This window comes from Lepisma saccharinum, chromosome 26, assembly GCF_977018435.1.
Source record: "Lepisma saccharinum chromosome 26, izLepSacc3.1, whole genome shotgun sequence".
NCBI classification, from domain to species: Eukaryota; Metazoa; Arthropoda; class Insecta; order Zygentoma; family Lepismatidae; genus Lepisma; species Lepisma saccharinum.
In genome coordinates, this window is record NC_139254.1 from 20,461,935 (window position 1) to 20,484,161 (window position 22,227).

At 38.7% G+C, this 22,227-nt stretch overlaps 1 protein-coding gene across 3 annotated transcripts in view; it reads right to left on the bottom strand.

Moving 5' to 3' along the window:
* LOC145979478 (uncharacterized) overlaps positions 1 to 20,220 on the bottom strand; it is a 94,957-nt gene extending 74,737 nt beyond the window's left edge. For all 3 annotated transcript variants that reach the window (XM_083112397.1, XM_083112396.1, XM_083112395.1), the window contains exons 1-5: positions 20,008 to 20,220; positions 16,488 to 16,555; positions 13,488 to 13,620; positions 9,316 to 9,683; positions 5,599 to 5,686 (exon numbers count right to left, since the gene is read on the bottom strand). In XM_083112397.1, coding sequence (XP_082968523.1) covers positions 5,599 to 5,686; positions 9,316 to 9,683; positions 13,488 to 13,620; positions 16,488 to 16,525 — 627 coding nt within the window. In that variant the 5' untranslated portion in view covers positions 16,526 to 16,555; positions 20,008 to 20,220. The remainder of the gene's footprint in view (positions 1 to 5,598; positions 5,687 to 9,315; positions 9,684 to 13,487; positions 13,621 to 16,487; positions 16,556 to 20,007) is intronic.
* Between the last annotated feature and the right edge of the window lie 2,007 nt (positions 20,221 to 22,227).

Sequence of the window (22,227 nt, forward strand, 5' to 3'; positions counted from 1 at the left end):
AATTTAGGAGCAGTTTCGGATGAACACGGGGAACGGTTCCATTCAAGACATCAATAAGTTCGAGAGAAGATTTTCAGGGAAGTGGAACGCGAGCATGTTAGCAGAGTACTGCTGGTTTTTGGTACGAGAAACTTCTACCTCAGGGTAGAAAAGGAAAAGAAGCACCAAATAAAGGTACTTATCTTATTTATTTATTATTCTCTAGATTTATTATTTTACCTTTTATTTATTATTCTTTACAGCTGAAATATTCTTTTCACCCCTCCAAATCAAAATCATGGCCATAAAAGATCAAAAAGTGATAAAATAAGGGGGCTCCCCCGAAAACGGCGGGTGATGGGGGAAAATGAGAGGGGCGCATGAAGTATTGAGAGCGCCAGCATGGTACAGTGAATCTTCTGAACTGTTGCTATATATATATATATTTATTATTGTTGCTATAAATTTTTATTATTTGGCGGTGTTTGGGGGAGGATGAGTGGAGCTGGAAGCTAGAATATATATAAAATAAGTGAAAAAATTGCGAAAAAACTGGAAAAATCGATCATTTTTAATACAAGTGTACGGGAACAGGTTTGCATAGGAATTTTCATGCTTTGACAAGTTTAAACTTGCATTGCTCTTGTCACTATAGTCCTGCACTGTAATCCTTATCTTCCCTCAGTATAGGTGAACACTCAGGAGTAGGACAATTTAAATTTACAATTTAAGGGGGCAAATCCCTCCCCCCCCAAAATCTACCTCCTTGCTACAAATGTTCATGTTTTAGAACTCTTCACCTCTCTAGCCCCTCAGAAGAAATGTAAAGGCTGAAATAATCCTTTTCATCCCTCCAAATTATCGAAAACTGATAAAAATAGGTGGGGGCTCCCCCTGAAAACGGTGGGTGATGGGTGAAAACGGGGGTCATATTCGGATTCAGGAGGTCATTTTACATAAGAATCAGCAGGAATAGTGTCAGGGCCGATTATCATGCAGACCAGTGTAATCTTACCGATTTTCACTGATACCGGTGCTTGAAATAAAATGTCTCAAGGTGACCACTCAGGACCATGATAAAATTCAAGTATAATTCCAAGTTTTCTAGACAAACTTTCCAAAAATTCAAGGGTACAAGCAGATGTTTTCTCTATTACAAACTTACATCTCTCACCACACACACATCTATATACACAAATACGAGGCGTATTTGGAAAGTAAGTACCGAAAGGGTGTAAAAAATAAAGTAAAATTGTTTCGTACCTTTTTTTATTTGATTGCATTCTGCAGACCTTAAACTACAGGGTGATTTTTTTAAAACTCATGGTTTTCTTTGTTGTGTAAAATTTGTAAATGAAATATTATTTCCATGCGGTTTGTGGCAAATGAATAAGGAAGGATGGGAGATTTATTGGAGTATGTTTACCGGTTTATATGCATCCCGGGTAATATCGCTCACGCCTCAACAAAAACAGCAAATATTCACCAGTGTACCGTACAATAACATTGAAGTATTGGATTTTTGCTAAACTGAATTAATGAAAATGAAAATGAGTTCTTTTTTGTATTCACTCAAACATAAATAAAACATAAAAATTATGGCACAGACATATGACATAACATCTCACCTTTAAAGAAGGCGCTGAAGGTGTCTACCTTCTTCCTGTAAACAAAGTCGAATACGCTGTTTCATGTTAAGGGCTGTCTGACATAGTGTTTCTGCGCTAATGTTCGCAATTTCAGTGATAATGTTCTGCTTCAACATTTCCAGGGATGTAGGGTTGTTTGTGTACACACGCCCCTTTAGGAAGCCCCACAGAAAGAAGTGAAGTTAAGTCTGGAGACCTCGGAGGCCACAATCCCTTTGAAATAACCCTATTAGCAAAGAAAATTTCAATCGGTGCCATACTGTCATGCGATGTATGGCATGTAGCACCATCCTGTTGAAAATAACCCTGTGTGAGTTCAATGTCGTCCAAACTTTCAACAAATTCCATGACTATTGCCCTGTACCGCTCTGTGTTCACTGTTTCATTGAAGAAGATTGGACCCACTGTACGTGATGCTGAGACAGCGCACCATACCCCAACTTTCTGTGAGTGCAACGGAATTTCGATTACACTATGTGGATTTTCAGCTGCCCATATCCGTGTATTCTGAGAATTAACATACCCAGAGAGATGAAAATAGGCTTCATCAGTAAACCACGTTATTTTCAGAATATCAGGATTACGCACAATAAACATTAAAAACCAATTACAGTAATCTACACGTTTAACTTTATCTGGATCCTTCAATTCTTGAACAGCTGTAATTTTGTACGCCCTTAGTTTCGCAGTTTTCGCTGCCTTTTGACATGTTGAATAGCTATAGCCGGTTTCTTGTGACAAACGACGGAGAGATTTCTTGGGCGACTTCAAGAGTCGAGCACTGACATATTCCACAACACCTGCCCGCGGGGTCCGATGCTTCCCTGTCTCACTCAGAAGCGATCCTGTTTCTTCCAATTTCTTCACTAGCGACAATATTGTGTTCCTGTCTAAGGCAGAACGTGAGGCAAATTTGTTTCTAAATGCCCTTTGCGTAGCAACAACAGAATCAGTTTTCCAAAAACTTTTCACGATAAACACGTTTCTGCATGGAGTACACCATTCTTACACAAAAGCACACAACTTTCCAGCACAACAATATAACAGCTCAATTTCCTGATTATTGTTGACAATGACAACGGTGCTATCTACAGGAGGAACCTTAAACCTCCGCACTGCATCCAAACCCCCAGACCATATAGACACGAAAGGTACACTGGTGAATATTTGCTGTTTTTGTTGAGGCGTGGGCGATATTACCCGGGATGCATATAAACCGGTAAACATACTCCAATAAATCTCCCATCCTTCCTTATTCATTTGCCACAAACCGCATGGAAATAATACTTCATTTACAAATTTTACACAACAAAGAAAACCATGAGTTTTAAAAAAATCACCCTGTACTTTTCTACATAGTTTCCACCATTGTTCAAGCATTTGTCGTAGCGTGGCACTAGTTTTTGTATTCCATCATCATCGAATGTTCCCGCCTGTGACGAAAGCCATCCATGCACTGCTGCTTCGACGTCGTCATTCTCGTCGAAACGCTGACCACCAAGAAACTTCTTCTTCAGATGAAGAAAGAGATGGTAGTCACTTGGTGCCAAGTCAGGGCTGTTGGCGGATGGACAAATTGTTCCCAGCTGAATGACGTGATGACATTTTGAGTTTGGTGGGCCGTAAGTGGACGAGCATTGTCGTGAAGCAACACAATACCTTCGCTAAGCATTCCACGTCTTTTGTTTTGAACTGCATGACACAGCCGGATTAATGTGTCACAGCAGGCATCTTTGTTGGTGGTCTGTCCTCTAGGCAAGAATTCAACCATTCTTGCATTGAGAAAACAAATCACAGACTGGACTTCACAGTCGGCGGGCCGATTGATTATCTTGAACATTTCAAAACTTCAGAAAACTACGAAGAAAAAACATGACCTGCTCCCACACGAGCCTGTGGCTAACTAACAGATGAAGGACATCAGCAATATTTGCAAACGGTACTTACTTTACGAATACACCTCGTATATCAACAATATAAACGGTATATCACATACTATTTTCAATATTCAATGTGCGGAGTTCACATTTTGGCATTTTACATACTCGGATTAAAAATCATCTACAATCACAAGTCACAAATGTCACAGAATATACAAAAATTGTCAATTGTATAAGAATTTCAAACTCAAATTTACCTAATCAACTTCAAGATATCTTATCTCGCAATAATCTTCTGCCTGTGACATATTCAGTGTCCTTTGCAGAATAATCTAAGTAAACGGACTGAGAGAAATCTGTATTATTTTCCACGCAGCTTCCTTTTTCCTTTCTCAATAAAAATAAAAGCTAAACTGTGAAAAACCTGCCTCCATGATAAAGTTAATTTACCTTCTTTTCCCTGAAAAATGTATAATCAAGATTCCAATATACATGTATCCGAATATTGTAGGGTAAAAATGTATGGTGTGATTATTAGGGCACGGATTTCAATGTATTTACATATTTCTCGAAACACCTAGCAGACCTCTGATATTTTGTGCGTGCACAGATCATGTGTTTTGGGACCCCCTGACAGATTTTTTAGCATATAAAATGACATATTTCAACGATAGATCATGTTTAGTACATATTTTCCCTTTTTAAATAACAAATTTTACATTTCTGGTGATGTGAAACACACTTTTTTGCATTACAAAGTCTTGTCCCGGGACAGTCGTCACTCTTTCAGAACTGAGAACCTAAGGATGATGTTCACCACCCATTGCAATGCAAGCTTGTAAAGGTAAGACAGTTTTCCATCCTTTAAAAAAAAATGTCATTTTTGTTTTATAAGTGCATATTTTCACTATTTCAGTGCATGAATACATAAATATTTCACGTTTTTACCACAAAAAAATCCGTCCCCTAGTGATTACATAAAAGGTACCTTAATATTCTGAATAAATTTTTGAATATTTTGAAGGTAAACTGTGATAAATTTATGCTTATAATTGAAATGGATTACTCACCCACTAATAATAAACAATATTTTGATCAAATTTTAACAAGTTCTTAACAACAGTAATTTATTGATGACAGTACAATTGTCCATGTTTAAGTAAAGGTAACGTTATCAACCTAGTAAGCCAGCATAGACCCCTACTGCGTGCATGTGGTCTAAGGTGCAAACTTTGGGCTCCGGCTATGGGACTCATGGAGGTTTCTAGTCTCCGGGGGAAGCGCAACAACATTTATTGTGAGATTTCAGCAAGTGCATGGAAGCCACCCACCATCGTAACGAAATTGGTGACGTAAGAATGAGTAGCATAACCCAGATATAGAAAACCCACACATGAACCCCGTAACTGGTTGGATGACCACCGACCTCAGGCCGGAGTGAGGCCTGCAGTCTGTTCGTGGGCACTAGCCATCACAGGCTGTTACGTCACATACAAGACTAAACACTTTTGATATTCTGCAACACTCCACCCTTACAGGGTCGCTTTTGGCAGGAAAAAACCCAAATAAACAACTAAATACGCTCGTTAGTCCTGTGTTCCCATCCCGTTCCTCACCAGAGCACTCAAAACCAAAGAATCAATCACATGCAAGAACTTACTGAATTAATGTTGCAGGGTGATAGCTGAAAACTTGCAGAAATGGGCTTTATACATTTATTTACAATTCAACAAACAAGGCTCGGATTCTTCCATTAATTCTCTAATTTACATTATTTGCATTTCTCTAATCTGAGCCCTAAGGCAGAACTGCGGCGTGGGAGCTAAGCATCGGCGGAACCACCTCGAGATGCTTTTTCTGATGGGAGACTCTCCTACTATCCGTTTCACACACACTGTGTCCCTCACTCTGTCAGAGGGACCATATTTATACTCCTTCTCTCGTCACATGGGGGAGGGCTGAAAGTTTAAATCTTATTGGCTCCTTTAAACTACACTGAACCATGGAAGAAACCCAAGTATCCAGAAAATATACACAAAACACATAAAAAAATATACTGTTTGTAACATGCACAACTGTATAGCACTTACCTTATTTTTCAAAGGACTGTTTTTTCTTCTTGGACTACTTCGGACTTGATCCGACACCACTTTCTCCTCTTGCACTTTGTTTTTCAGCCTGCAAATGGACAATAATGTACACCAACCAGAATAACAAAAATATTTGGAACAGATATAAAATATATTTTGTATTTGTCTCAATAACACAATTATAAAAAACAGATTAGAAGTCACAATTTATTTTTGTCATTTTTTTTAAACCTATCTACGTCCTTATTCACGGATGAAACAATGGTAAAATCCATTTCACTGTCTTGGCTCTGTTGATCCTTACTACAGGAACTTCAATGAAGAGAATATACCAGTACCACGTGGTCCTAATTAAAATTCCCCCACTCAGAGCCCTCTGGAGCCTGTTCAAAGTATCTCATTGTGGTGAAACTTGGTACAAAGGCTATGGAGACTATGGGGAAGCAAATGCTGATAAAAAAAAAATTAAAAAAAAAGCTCAAACTTTCGCCACCAGGTGGAAATGTGGTGCTGAAATCTAGTGCACAGTGAACAACATCCCAGGAAATACTCCACGGATCATGCTGTCTTATGCTTCCAAAGGGTCATTCACGTTGACAGTGTGCATATTGAACACTGCTGTCTGACAAACTAAGAATACTGTTTTGCATGTCCAAGTTTGGGTTGTTGCTATTTCAGCATCAGATTTTTTCATGATGGTGAAAATTTGAACTATTTTTTTCATCCGCATTTCCTACTCAATGGTCTCTGACATTGCTTTCTGTCATGAAATAGCGGATCCCAGTGTTGCAAAGAGTGAAAAATAACATACTACCAACCATGTTATGTGTTGTACAAGGCATATGGTTTAAGTAAGTTGTAATATCCCAAGCAGGCATAGTACTGTACATGCACAAGGATTCCCAGCATCCTTTGAACAGAAGCAGACACCATTTCAAGCCACGCTGTCAGTGTGTGCACCTCATACTGTGTGTTTGCAAAGTTTAAGATGGCCAAGCGGCCTGCCGACTGTCAGATATGGCCAGTGATCCAGTTCTTTGCAGCAGCAGAAGAAATTCATGGCCAGATATTATCCACACTATTATAAAAAAAAAACAATCACAGACCGAGAAAAAAGATCACCATTCGAGCGTGGATTTGATCCAAAATCATCAGCACAAATTCCATTTTCCATAAAATTCTACCTAATTGCAGTAATCTTTCTTATCTTTGATGTAGAAATTGTACTACTGCTAGCAAAGATTTGTAAAGCATACGGCCCCAATGCAATGAGTGATAGCAAACTGTGGAAATGGGTGAGGACAGGCAGGAGAATGTGCATGATGAGCCACGCTTAGGTCGGCCACCTGTAATCAGCGACGATTTGGTGTGTGCGGTAGAAGCCAAAATCCATGAAAACAGACTATCACAATCTCCATGCTGTCATTGGAATTTCCACAAGTGTCAAGTTCAGTGGTTCGTCGGCAGCAATGAAGAAGTGAAAATGGGAGTTGGGAAATGGCTTGCCTCACAGGTGACTCACCTCCATGAGGAGGGTCTTACATTCGTCTCACGTTATGACAAATGTTTAAATAACCACGGAAACTATGTAGAAAAATAGATCAAGGCATGTATACGCTGTCCCGGCTAACTGTAGAGCAGGACCACGCATATCAGCAGAGGAGGAGGAGGAAAATCGAGTGGTGAAAGCGCAGTGTTGTCAACCGTACATGTACGGACGTACAGTCCAGACCTTAGTCCATATGCTAAATGCACGGCTTCTCAAAATTTGATCTTGCAGTTTTATCCCTAATATTTCTCTAAAAAATTCTTAAACCAATTGTACGGACCTGGAGACAAAAATACGGTCCGTTTGCCATGTGCATTCGGTATTATCCTTTTCAAAAGTTTGCAACGCTTACAGGTTTCCTCGATGAAATCGGGTAACTCCCGTCGTCCATTACACAATCCAGTTTCTTTCACTGTTCATTGGTGGAGCCATCTCGCATCATTACTTGCGCAGATACTTGTTCTAATTCGCCTGGTTTACAGTTAGCTGGTAAGGAGTTTAGAATCTAAACGGACATTACTTAAAAATGATCCCTTGTAAAATATAGAAATAAACAAGGGAAGTAAACCAACAATGCGAAAAATGGGGGAAAATCAAAAGGGTATGGGGGCAAGTGCTTCAACAGTGTCCAAAGGGTGAACCTGAAATTCCTGTTGGGGTGGGAAAACCTAGGAGGGGAAAGAGGTGGTGGTGTTAAAAAAAGTTATGTTGGGTTTCATCTCTTATCCTACATTTCATTTACTTGCAAATTAAACTTTCATCTTTTTTCAAGTTCTTGCTTCTATGCTGAAATACGTGTACATACATTTTCATCCAGTGCAGGTTGGCAGTATGTTATTTTTTGCAGAATATATGTTCCTTGCACAGTATCATGACAGGAAGGCATGCCACATATGCAATCAAATGTTACGTTGAGTTGCAAGCACATATGTGACAAAACAGTCTATTTTGAACATTTGTAGCACCGGAATGACATGCCAACAAAAAATAAGTAACTAAGACCAGTCATTTGTTTTCATGCTTGTACAAGGGTTGCTATTTATGTATCTGAAACTGGCAACACTAATGTCGCTAGGTAACATCTAATATATCCAGCCAAGAGTTGGACATTTCTATGGTATATGTACCCAGAATGTTGTGCTTACAGATGCTACTTTTGTTTGTTACAGGGACCTGAAAATTTCATCGGAGGCCAACAATGGAATTAACTTGAGAACATTTTCGAGCAAAGATTTTCTACGACTTTCGACGTGGATTATCTCAACAACACTGCATCGATCAACTCACTTCGAGTTTTGGCGATGAAGCACCATCTAAAAGCACTGTATATCACTAGTTTAGTGAATTCAATCGTGGCAGTCGTTTGCTCACGGACGAATCTAAAGAAGGCCGTCCAATATCGGTTGTTGTGCCAGAAAACATTGATGCTGTGCGAGAACTGATAATGCAAGATTGTCGTGCAAACAAATACTCACAAAATACAATCGTGGTGCTTCAAAAGTCGTGTATAACATCTAAACAGGTGACGAATCTTGGATCTATCCATATGAGCCCAAAAGCAAACAGCAGTCGATGGTGTGGGTGTTCCAAGATGAGCCAAACCCAACAAAAGTTGTTCGTCCAAGAAGCACTTCGAAGCAAATGATTGCCTGTTTTTTTTTGGGAAAAATGGCTACAGTGCCACTAGAGAATCGTAGAACCGTCAATTCTGAATGGTACACAACCATTTGTTTGTCAGAAGTCTTTGGGGAAATCAGAAAAAACAACCAGCGACGCAGGATCATTCTTCCCCATGACAATGCGAGTTCTCACACATCGGTCCAAACAACTCACTATTTGACCGGTGAAAACATTGAATTGATAGGTCATCCACCCTATAGCCCTGATATAGCACCCAATGATTTCTTTTTGTTCCCGTACGTGGTCATCAATTTTCGATGCCAGAAGAAGCGATTGATGCGTTCAAAATGCATGTTTTCGAGATACCTCAATCGGAATGGACAAAGTGCTATGAGAATTGGTTCAAACGTATGCAAAAGTGCATCGATCATCACTGTTACACATTGTTATTCCGGATACATAAATAGCAACCGTCGTATATGTTTCTATTCATCGCGGGGCCCCATTTTAACAACACCCTGCATATTATCGTAATCTGAGATACTTACTGTCTTCCTGCACGATGGTCCTCCTCCACAACTGGATTTTGATTTCTCGGAGATTTGGGCTGACTGTTGTCAGCTTGTTTCCTGGGCGATCTTCTTAATTGAGCTCCATTGTCCTCACCTGGATTGTTTTTCAAAATTGGAGACAGGTTAAAAATTGAATCAGCTCTCATCTGATGGGATGACGTGTGGAGGGGAGTGCTCATTACAATTTCAACCCCTTCCATCTGTTTCTTTGCGTTTCTTAATGGTGTTGCAGCAATGTTACAGGCATTCTTATTCTTATCCTTTGCAGCCTCTTCCTTCTTATTGGGCGAACAAGGCTCCGAAGGGGAGTCACAAAAAGAAGTGAATGTCTTCAGTTTACGAGCCTAAAAAATGGAAAGAAAAATTAATTTCAACAAAAAAAAAAAAATCAACAAATACATATAGAAAAAGTAAGGATGAATCAACCAGTACTGTGTCTGTATCAGTTTATATAGATACAGGAGTAAAATTGTCAATCATCTTACTAATTTGGTACATCAAATATAAATTGTAACTAGTAGCGTAACTGAAAATTTGACCTGGTTTACCGCAACAAATCTTATTTATTGTATATATTTATTATATATATTGGACATAAAACACCATTGAAGGCATGCAATTAAACAAAAACAGAAGTCCTAAAACTTCAAATTTTACATCAATTTCTATATACGAGGGACATTCCGAAAGTAAGTTTCGTCATTTTTTCACAGGGAAGCTTTATTACAAACAGAAGAATACAATGTCATAACAAAATACAATTTTTTGGCTATTTTTCCACATAGTCGCCACCAACATTGATACATTTGTCGTACTGTGAAATCAATTTCAAGAAACCCTCCTGGTAAAAATCTGTGCCCAGCGATTTAAGGAAGTTCTTCACAGCCTGTTGCATCTCTTCGTTGCTTCCGAAGTGATGTCCCGATAGTGCTGACTTCAACGCAGGAAAAGGTAGAAGTCTGATGGGGCAAGATCGGGGCTGTAGGGTGGGTGATTCTATCTCTCCCATCCCAGACGACGAATGTGTTCTGCAGTGACCCTTGCTGTGTGGGGTCTTACATTGTCATCCAAGAACAAAACCTGAACAGGAAGTCATTGCCCTCGCACTCGTACCACATCAAGTGTTCACCCCTGAACGCAAGACTGCAAAAATAACAATAAGTCCATTCATAGCACATGACAGCATGCACTTCTATTTGTTGACACATTTCTGCCATACTGGTTTGCACTCGAATGAGCTCGGGCACGTTGGTCTGCTGCTTATCTCTATTCTTAGTCACTCTGCGCATGCACCATCGCTCCTCCACTCTCGCTCCTCCCGTCGTGAATTCAGGAAAGATTGTCTTTTGTTACGGCAGTGTGCCTTCTGACTTTGTAATACAGCTTTCCTGTGAAAAAAATGACGAAACTTACTTTCGGAATGTCCCTTGTATATGAAAAAAGTTGGTTTGCTGGTGGTATACCAGTTTAATATGGGAGAAAAGGCCACTGTGGGAATGAATCAACCATTAACCAAGCCTCGCACAGGATTATACTGGATGTTGGTCCTAGTTAGTCTGGAAAATGCAGTTCTGGGTGTACTGTGTGGAAGTAAGGTTCACGTTTAGGTGCTTTCTGCAGCCATACACTCCTAATTAAAATTCAAGTCAAATAAACAAAATATTGTTTGTCACCTTTTCTTTACGTAAATAAATGCCATTCACTTGTAAAATAACAAAGAGGAAGTCCCAGACGATAAATGTGATCAAGTAAAATAAGATAAGTTAAATCAACAAAGCACAGTGCAACTGGCTTCCCAATGAGAGTGCAGGAGTGTCGAAAGTTTCTTCTAAGTGGGCCCAGGCACAACTTGAGCATGGACCACATTACATTAAATTTTCACTAAAATAATACTTCAAATGAAGCTACATGTTTTTAGGTACTAAGTCAGGTAGTGGTTTGGGCAGTCCTGACATGGTTGAAACACTGATGTCTTGTAATCAAGGGGTCCCAGGTTCAATCCCTGGTTAAGGCACATTGTACTCCACTCTATACAGTAGGTCCAGAATCAAATAACCTATCTGGTATAAACTGGACTTAAACAACAACAACCAATGGCCCAATATTGTCAAAAAACAAACAAGTCAAAGGACATTCAAAGTTCAAATTGAAACATTGTCTCAAGAAAAAACTCCAGATAAAAAAAAAAAAAACATGCTCTACCATTATAACTTCACGAAGTAAACTAGAAAGAGCCAAGACAAGAAGTTCAGATGATAAAATAGGAATATACAAATATCACCTCACATAGTGATGCTTAAAACTAGTCAATGCTTTACTCCAATGTTAGTCATAAAGCAGCTTAAAAGACTGTGAAAGAGAAAGAGACAAAAAGAGTATGCAAAATCTAAGGAACATGTTGACCTAAAATGTAGTTCAACTGTGCTTCCTGAAAAGAAAAATTGAAGGGGTTGGGTGTAAAACATGGTAAGTGACATTTTGGTCTTTTTGGAGTTACAAAGTAAAATGTGCCATCCTTCAATCATCGAGTGAAATTGCAAGGTCATACAATTTGCATTGGACTCAGTAAAGCCTTCTGAAATTGGTAAACACAACACAAAAACAATTTATCTACAGTATAGCTTCTAATAACCTTGTTTCTTAATGAACTCAGAAAAGTCCAAAACGTCACTTACCATGTTTTACACCTGAACCCTTCAATTATTAAGGCTTGGCTGAACCTTTGGCCGATAAAAGGCCAGCTGTTTTTAAAACGACCGATATTAGTGTGGAATTCCTAGTTTTCGGGTTCGCTAAGACAAATAGTGACACTCCCAATGCAGTTCAACTCCAAGTTCATTTTACACTATAGTTAGAATTCATTATTTTCCTGTCTAATAGAATATTGTGATAAATACCCAGGCAACGCTGGGTAATCAGCTAGTAGTTTAATAAACTGAAGTTGCCATGAAACTATTGAGAATATCTAGACAACAGCAAAAGCAAACCACACCAAGATTCACGTCAATGCTAACTCTCTAGCTTTCAGCAACACAAGCCTTCCATCTGTCCCTATCCTGGGCAAGATCAATCCAAGCTTTTCCATCCTTTACAGATTTCCTTTAGGTCATCTCAACGTTAACCCTCCACCTTCATCTTGGCCTTTCTACAGGTTTTCCAACAAGAATCCTGTAAACTCTTCTTTCCTCTCCCATTCATGCAACATGGCCTGCCCATCTAAGTCATCTAGATTTAATTATTCTAATAATGAATGCTCTAGAACAGTGGTCCTCAACGATTTTCAGTCTGGGACCAATGTTGAAGGATATTACACTTCATGGGACCCATAAGCATGGGTACTGGCAGAATTACTTGTAGGGGTCTGCCCCCAGTTTATAATAATATTTTCGCTAACATGGAGTACTTTAAGAAGCCCTCTATTACGCTTGCTTAAACAAATTACACATACTTCATTCTAGATTAGTAAATATGTAATTTAAAAGACTAATTTTCTTTAGTCTAGCAGCTAACAATACACACAAGCTGAAATTAAAAAAAAAAAAAAAAATACTCCCCCAACTAATGTGAGGTTGCTTTTTCCTTATATGTTGGAGTATGTTGGTATCTGAGTGAACAAGTATATTTCTGTATTTTCTTTTCACTTGAATAAGAAATGAAAATCCCTTTTCACAAAAATATAAGGTGGAGAACGACATGAGCAACTTCAATGCCTCATCAGAAAGTTCAAGAAACTCGTCTCTTAAAGATATCCAAAACTTTGTTAAGTCTCAATCTAAAAATTTAGATTTAATGCCAGAATCACAGAGTTGTTCTTTTAGTTGTACTGACAACAAGTTTGAACTTTCAAAATACGAGAATGGGTCTTGAATCTAATTGAATTTCGTTTCGCACCCATTGCAGAAATAGTCTCGTGTCGGAGCTCAAAGATGTAATAGGTTTTTAAGACACAGTAAATAAATTTTCGAGCCTGACTTCGCGACCCACTATGCTCTAGAAGGAATTCCAAGCATATGTAACACTTCAGAGGAAAATTCAAAAACAGCTGCTTTGACATCTGCAAATGGTCCACCGAGCCTAAAAGTGGGAAGCAATTACAGCTGTTCTCTATAATACTTGGTGTCAATGCAAAAAGCACAGTGGTATCTCACCTTTGGATTCACAGACTTCTTTTTCCCTGCATTGCTCTTTTCAGCTTTCTTCAAAGCATCTAGAATTGATGCATCAATATCCGATAAGCTATCCTTCTCATTTTCCCTCACTTTCTTCAGCAAGTTCTGTAATCTGAAAAGAGAATATTACATGCGTGCAAGACCCCGAAATATCAACCAACCATTTAAGAAAAATCAATGCAATGTATTGGGTTGCATATCCCAATGTCAAATCCAATATCTGATATCAAAATTCGAATTCCTGTGTCTGATATCTGAATCTAACTCTGGATCCAGTATCTGAATCCCATCAATCTGATATCCAAATCTCAAACCCTGAATCTTGATTTTCGATACCCTGTGGAGGCACATAGTGGCTTGGACCACACATTGAACTGCAAGTCTGATCCTGATTAGCTCGTCTGTGCATAAAGTGGACTTAAAATTTGTTAACAATTCTAACAATCCAAATTTCATACACTAACTTACCTAAAAGAAACAAAGGCAAACAATTATAATGTATCAACTGAATTTCGGTATATACAGTAAACCCTCGTTAACACAAACTCGCTTAAGACGAACACTTGGTTAACATGAACAAAATGTTCATCCCGGCAGGGATGTATTATATCTTATAGAAAGTTTTATCGGTTAACGTGAATTTCGGCTACCACGAATTATGAAATGTTTTTTAGTCCATTGCACCATTAGATCTCATTTAACACGAACTTTCAAAGTTCTTCACAACCTTTTTTTTGTTGTTCCCCTGCTAGGTATGCAAGAAATGGCTCAACAATCTCTATAATCTTGTCAAGAATCAACTTAAACAGTACTGTAACAAACAGATTCAGATCAACAATGTGTCCAAATGTGTTTTTCTATTCTTTAAAACATAGCCAGAACGAGTAATATCAAGATTAAAACTTGCGTGCAACTGCTCGACAATCGCCATCATCCTGTTAACAATGAGCTTATACATATTTAACCAACAAATTCAGTTGTGTGTTCAGATGTGTTTTTCTATTATTTAAACATAGAAGATGGAAACCCCAAGTAGGAGTGTGCTTGATGCAATAAAAGCTATCGCCGCATCCTGGGAATCTGTGTCATCACAACACATACAGAACTGTTTTTCACCAGAAAATGATCTGTGAGTACTTCTTTTAAAAGTTAATTACTGTAGTACTGTTTTCCATGATGACATACATAATACCAGTGCTCGAAAAATCTCCTTCGAAGCCACGCGCCAGGCTGAAATTTTCAGTTGCCATTGCGACCAGGCAACCGGGAATTTTTTAACCTTGCATAATACACATTGTAGAAAGAACTGTATTGCAACAATAAAATTTGAGTCCCCGGTTAGCACAAATTTTTTAACACGAACTCTTGACTTTTCGGTCCTTTGGGATTCGTGTTAACGAGGGTTTACTGTATGTTATGATTTTTCGAGCTAAAGTACTTTATATCACATGACAAAAAAAGGACGGCTAAATAAAAATGGAAGGAAACAGCAAACACACCACTAAATGAAAATCACTATGCTTCGCAGCCTGGCAGCATTAGGGCTGTATTGATATCGAGAATAGAAATTATCGTTGTCAGTACCAATAATATACAATATATAGCTCATCCCTAGACATGTTTACTGCACAAACATTGTGTCCTACTGCCAGATTAAGGGGTAAGACAGTAGCAGACATTGCCAAAAAAGGTGCTTTCGTCCAAATTGGCAGCTGTTGTTGCCTAAAGCACTATTCCCCCTCTGGAATCCCACTATTAGTCTGAATCCAAAGTAGAGGTGAAGGGAGGGGGGGAAGCACAAGTGCATGCTTCAACTCACTATAGGTCTATTTTCAACACCTAAAGCTTGAGTACGATGACATAGCCTGAATGCATGGAAAGCATTAATGAAAATATGTTACACGTGTGATGCTTTAAAAATGTAGCGAAGTTTGAGTTCATTTGTCTACGAAGCATATAGGCTAAAGATGCTAATAATTTTTGTTGGTGAAACATTTAAACTTCAGTGTAATTAAAAAAATAATAATTTCGAGACTGATTAATTTTGTTATTTCACTTTCCATTGAATACCCCTATGATATTTGGTTAGTGTCTGCCTTCTCTGAGCCTCAGAACACAGTGGGTGACATTCTGACACCTGACAGGAAACGTGGCAACTGTACTGCAAGATAATATCTCAATTCAAATGATCCCAGTAACACAGGGGAAAGAACACAAAAGTGTACTTGCCTATTTGAACACAGGTTGATTGGTTGATTTGGTGTTCTTAGTCCACTTTATGCACAGTAAGGCTAATCGGGACTGGACCTACAGTTTAAAGTGTGATCTGAAACACTATGTGCCTCCACCGGATATCGAACCTGGGACACCTTGATTACAAGGTGACGATGCTCCTACTGCACCATAGGGGAGGCCCCATTTGAACACAGGCTTTGACTGTTTGCTGGATAGTGGGATGGATGTAAGTTATGAATGTATACTGAGCGAATAGGTCAAGTACAGGGGATATGGTAGAATGCATCACTGATATGTATGATCTTTCCCAGCGTTTATGAGAGGTGTGTTGGTTGACAGGGAAGTTGGTGTAGGTGGCAACAGTGAAATCTGAGGTTTGGGTGGATGAGCAATGATTGTTCATTCGGAGGGTCAGGGGGAATTTGGGCTACTTCATCCAGGTAAAAGTCACCATGGATCTAGCAGATGAGAATGTACAGGGTTGGGCACAAAAACCAGCCTGCCTCAACTTGTCACACATTCTCACTTTTTGGTCTGAAACTATTATTTTTTTCTACATTTGGCCATTCCACTTCTCTCCCCATCTGACCATGTCACGTCACCCCTCCCTCTGTACCTCTTCTTGCTTTTTCAGCACCTTAATTTAGGAGAAAGTTTAGTTTCAGATCAAGTGAGATGAGACGGGCTGCTTTTTCATGCCCAAACCTGTATAATAATAAATAAATAAAAAAATTAAGTGCTTACCTTGACCCTCTGACAGTCTTACGAGCTGCAGAACTCATAGTTTTTCTCTTCTGCTACTAACAAGTCACCTGTAATATAATAAAATATGAGAAATAATTTCTTAAGAATGATACCTTATGCTATCCATTAAAAAATATACAACTGTTATTGAAAATAAGATGCTGATTGAACATGAAGGTATGAAATACAGGGTACAATAGTAACTGTGAACATACAGGTTGTCTTGCTTAAATAGGCTATACCTAATCTATGTCACTAGGTAAAAGATGGTGGTAAGAAAATAAAAACAGGTTTGTTTAAAAAGGAAACTATAAATATAACACACAAGCAAACTTGCATCATAAATCTGAATTATAATTTTCTAAAGTATGTAAATAATGCATTTTGATGTTTTGTGTAACATAAAATATGGTTCAGGGCACGGAAACCACAAATAGATATTTGATCCCAAGCTCATAACCAAAAAAACAACAACAAAAAAACCCTACTTATCTTGGGAGTACTTTCACAGTGTTTTATTTATAAAAAACTTGTAAGCACACTCAAATAGTTGAAAAACATGTGCAAATGATAATTTCACCAAACGCCGAACCTAAGAATGAATGACGTAAGCAATCTGATGTTGATTGATTTTGTTTATTTTACGATATTTTATTCCACTTTGGCTAATTGTGAGAAAATGGATGTTGAAGGGACAATCACAAACACACATGAACAGGATAAAACATGGGATTCAAATGTCCAGATGCCACCCATTAGTCTGCAAAATGCAGTCCAGGGCAGTGACTTTGCCAGTCTGAAACCTCCTCCCCTTGGAGTGGGTGGTGACATTTAGGATTACGCCAGCAACGGAATATGATTCCATTTCAGTTACCATTATGATATAATACATATACAAATTCAAACCTGCAATACCAAATTATTTAAAAGCACATAAGAACCCTTACGACTGTTTAATGGTTATTGCTGTTGTGTTATATAATAATCGGTTTAAGGTTAAATATTTCTTTTTGAAATTGTAGGTACTGGCCAATTTAATATATGCACTGAATATGGTATTTGAAGGGGGGGGGGGGTGTTCCAATCCCTCAGTTAGGACAAATTACGTAAAGCACTCCCTTTTGATCTGTTCCCAAAGCTTGAACAAACATGATGGGCCTAGGAATTTCCACTTCGAGCACAAAACCATTTATAATTCAACTGCCGAAATAGATTAATCTATATATGGATTGTTCTAGAACTGGTGAAATTTCATCTCAAGCAGATATTTAATTCATTCTCAAGAACTGTAGGTTTAAATACATGGAAAATTTCAGTCGTCTGGAAAAGCTTCAACCAGAGAAGATTGAGTGCTTTTATTCATTACAATATTTCACTAGGAATCTTCATTTCCTTTACCACAGCAAATAGTGATTACTACTTTCATCTAGTCAAAACACCTATAACTAATTTATTTTGTCCTTTTTAACATTGCTACTTACTTATTCTGCATTGCGGAACATTCTATAAGGTGTAATTATGAATTTCTCACGAAAATAATTTCAATTTTTCATATTACGAGTAATTATTGTTGTTCCTTTTTTTTCCGCTTGCGTGACACACAATATGGCGTGAGCGGTCTGGATCATCACGCATCGTGCTTGTGTTTTGTCGATTGGGAGTGGGTATGAAGTGTTTCCAACCTTCTAAACCAAAAAATACCTACTTCCGTGTTATTAATTTTCTATTTTTTCCTGGCTTTGAAATTATGCTAATACCTAAAATTTGGGGTTGTATGACCATTGACGGATAGCCCCACAAACCATTCACTGTAAGGTTAGGTCAGGCAAGCATAGTTAAAATTTTTGGTCGTAGAACTATGCACGGGTAGCCCCACAAACCATTCACGGATAGCCCCACGAACCATTCACGGTAAGGTTAGGTTAGGCAAGTATAGCTAAAATTTGGTCACGTCATCTTCTTGAAAAAAACACAGGGTGGTTGGAAACAGTGACGGGGTTAGTAGCTACATTACTGCACCATAAAATATACAAAATTTTTCACTTTCTAACAGGATAAAGAGCGTCAAAAGTACAGTATGAACATCTTGTGGAGTGAAGGAAATTAGCAAAAGATCGTGATATCGCGAGCTCTCTGGAAAACCTCGCCATCAATAGGTTAAAAAGGATCGGAAAAAATAAGGGTAACAATTAGATAAGCCGGAGACGGATTTCTTCAAATTTACAGGAGAAAAGACAAGAAAGGGAACGAGTTTACAATACCGGACCATTCTCCAATTTCTATGAAATTTTGCCTACTCACTAATTGTGAACTCCTAATCACGAATCTGCATGTAATAATTGGCGGTCAAGTATGGAAATCGAGAAAAAAATGAAATAAACTATGTTTTCTTAACGTAACGTAACCCTACCATAAGAACAATAGCTCCACGGAAGATGCCATTTTCCCAACATGAAGAAATCAACAGGCAAGATAAGGTATAGTTCTCTTAGCTAAAATATTAATTTTTCTTTGTATTTATGCTAATTGAACCTAACCTAACAGGCCTAACCTAACCTCGTAGGCATTCCTCGTTTGTTGTTAACAAGATTGTTGTGCGTAAAGGAAGACCATTAGCTAATTAATTGCGAAAGAAAGATGGTTCCGAATTGCTGTGTATGGACAATCACCGTGGTAAATCGCAAGGTTATTTTACAAGTTGTACACGTAAATGTACAATTTTAACAAGTGACCGCCAAATATGAACTACAGATACGTCATCAGGACACCGAAATTAGTAAGTAGGCGAAATTTTATAGTAATTGGAGAGTGGTCCGGTATTGTAAACTCATGCCCAAGAAAGTACTTACGGAATTGCGTTCTTGTGGACTTTCTGAAGCTGGGGAAATAGTTTTTTCGAATCGTGCAACTTATTTGGCCTGTAAGTAAGGTATTTTTCGTCATTCATGCATCTCCATTGCACGATAGCTCGTGCCACCATTGTCGTCGACTACGTGAATCAAATGTTCCGTGCGTTCGGTTATGTAACCTCCTGTCAGTGTAGCAACCACGGGGTAGTTTGACAAGATGTTAATTTTTTTTTGTTGAAATTTATTTTTCTAAATTTTCCTAACCTAACCTAACCTAACCTTACGTGAATGGTTTGTGGAACAATTTTCGATTCAAAACGTTTTGTGAATAGCTTGTGCGGCATTTATAGCTGACAATATTGCATATCAGCTGATGACAAGACAACGTGAGTCAAGATTTGGCCGCCGAATTAGCAACGACAAATAAAGAATTATAATGTTAAAAATAACGTGTTTTTCATGGGAAAAAAAAGTGATCTCCAGGTTGAAAAATGTTCTGCTATGCATATGAGGTAAGCAGATATGATTTTTATTTGGAAAAAAAAACGAGTTGAATGTGTCTCAGACTTATCTAACTGGTACCAAAATAAGTACAACTGGCTGGCACTACTTTCAGCTGAAATAGAACAGCAATAATAGATTATATAGTGAGAACATGACATAATAAATACCTTAATCAATTGATTTTAGCACCTCGCAATAGCTGTAACGGATGAAAATTTGACCACTTAATAGCACAGATAGTTAGTTTTCCTTAACAGCTTCACTGTTGGCCATGTCTACATTGTAACCGTAACACTTTTAATTACTTCTTCAGTTTCGAAAAACAATAAACGTTATCAAACTTAATTATAATCCAACACAACGTACCAAGAGAACGCGCTCGCCACTCAAACCTTAAAGTGTTGCCAAATCCTGTAACATCACAGAGAAGGTAGGTATTCTCTGGTAACACCAAACAACTAACTGCAGTCGACAAACGAACTAGTTTGTCGGTGACGATTCTCTTTTTAATTATGCAAGTTTCTCGTCATTAACCAACATTTTACATCTATGACACCTGCCTTACGAGCTTATCTCTGTGCTTAAAATGTTTGTACGGGAGAATCAGTAAGACCATAGAGGAGTTAAGGAGTAGAGGATTACCCCACATTTAAACCTCGCTGCGCTTTGAAATTGCATTTCCATCGGTGGCCAGTAGATGGCGCGGCCGTCTTCTTTTGCTGTTTCCAGCACAAATTGGGGGGAGAGCTCTTTCGGTGACAGTCACGTGGGTTTCAAACGTCCTTATTGGTCAGATCTCTTGTATCCCATCAAGGCTGTTACCAATGGCAAGGGCTTCCTTTTTCGCTGGTTCCCTTCCAAGCACCGCTGTTAGGGGTGGGGTGAAGAGATGGGATGGGTGATGCGTTTCCGCCACCGCAAAGTTCTTCGGAATCTTTTACTCGAAAGTAAGGTTGCCTTTCCTATGCAATTAACAGATTCTTTGAGTGTTTATTTGAAGGCGAAATTGGGAATGTAAAATGTAGGCATTTTCAACTGGCGCCTGAATTTTCAAATTCAGTTCTCAAAAAACTTTTTTTAAAAAATATTTCAACTTCGCTTGTGGAAATTTTCATTACCACTTTTGAAATAACGAGTACAGAGTGTGGGCCTCCCCGATGGCTCAGTGGTAGCGTCGTCGCCTTGTAATCAAGGGGTTCCGGGTTCGATACTCGGTGGAGCTACAAGTGGTTCGGATCCCACTTTAAACTGTAGGTCTAGTCCCGATTGGCCTGAGCAAAAAGAAAAAAATAATAGCTCATAACTGAAGTACAAACGGGGGGCGGCGAATTCCATGCACCCGCGCAACAATCATTTCTTGACTGCAACAATCTTTACTCGGCCTTGCCGCACAAGAAATGAAAATGAACTGAATAGCGTGAAATTCAAATAATTTTTGTTTCACTTTGCTCGAAATAAAATCGTTTCTTTAAGATAGGGTGACCATTCGTCTCGTTTTGACCGGGAGAGTCCCGTTTCATAGGCGTGTCCCAGTTGTCCCGTCGATATTATACAAGAAACACTATTTGTCCCGTTTTTTAAAAGTCTAGGAATTAGCTTGAAAACCAAGTCTAAATTTGAGAGATTCTTAAAAAGAATGACTTTCTGTGTCTTGGCGGAAATTCAAATGTCAAATCCCGCGTTTTGTGTTAGATATTAATATGTGATGCAACTTTTTCGGGGAGCTTTATTAACGGTTAGTAAAGAATAAAGTTGTTCTCAAGAAGATTGGTCCTTCTGCAAAATACTTCTGGCATAGTAGTCATACCGAGATTATAAAAATTAATAGCTCTTGACAACGAGAGATCATATTTTACATAGATATTGTTCATGATGTATCATTTATGTGATCCATACTATAATAAATAATAAAAAAGGTAAAGTGCTCCCCTGTGCTTTGCACCACGCCATGAAGGCGTATCTCGGCCGAAGCTTGGAGTGATATGATCAGCACCACGCCCCTGGCCGCATTTACCTCCCAGAGTTTCCTCCAGGTATCCACTTTATACAACACTGGGCGAGCGCCGGAGCCGCATAAACAGGTGGAAAAAGTCCCGGTTCTCTCAGCCGGGGATCGAACCCGGGCCTCTCGCATGGTAGTCAGACGCCATACCGACTTTTTTATATATAAAATAAAGAAATTCCCCTATTCGGTGGTATCCCCCGTCATTCACACACATTTTCTCAACATTCGTACATATCAGTTTTTCTCTATATTCTCGGTTTTCTAAATTTACGGACAACACAAACATCCAAGTCCTAGCCGGGATTCGAACCCGGGACCACTATGCTAACCACTCCTCCACGGAGGCCGACCACCGACTGAGCTACAGCGGTTACTATAAATA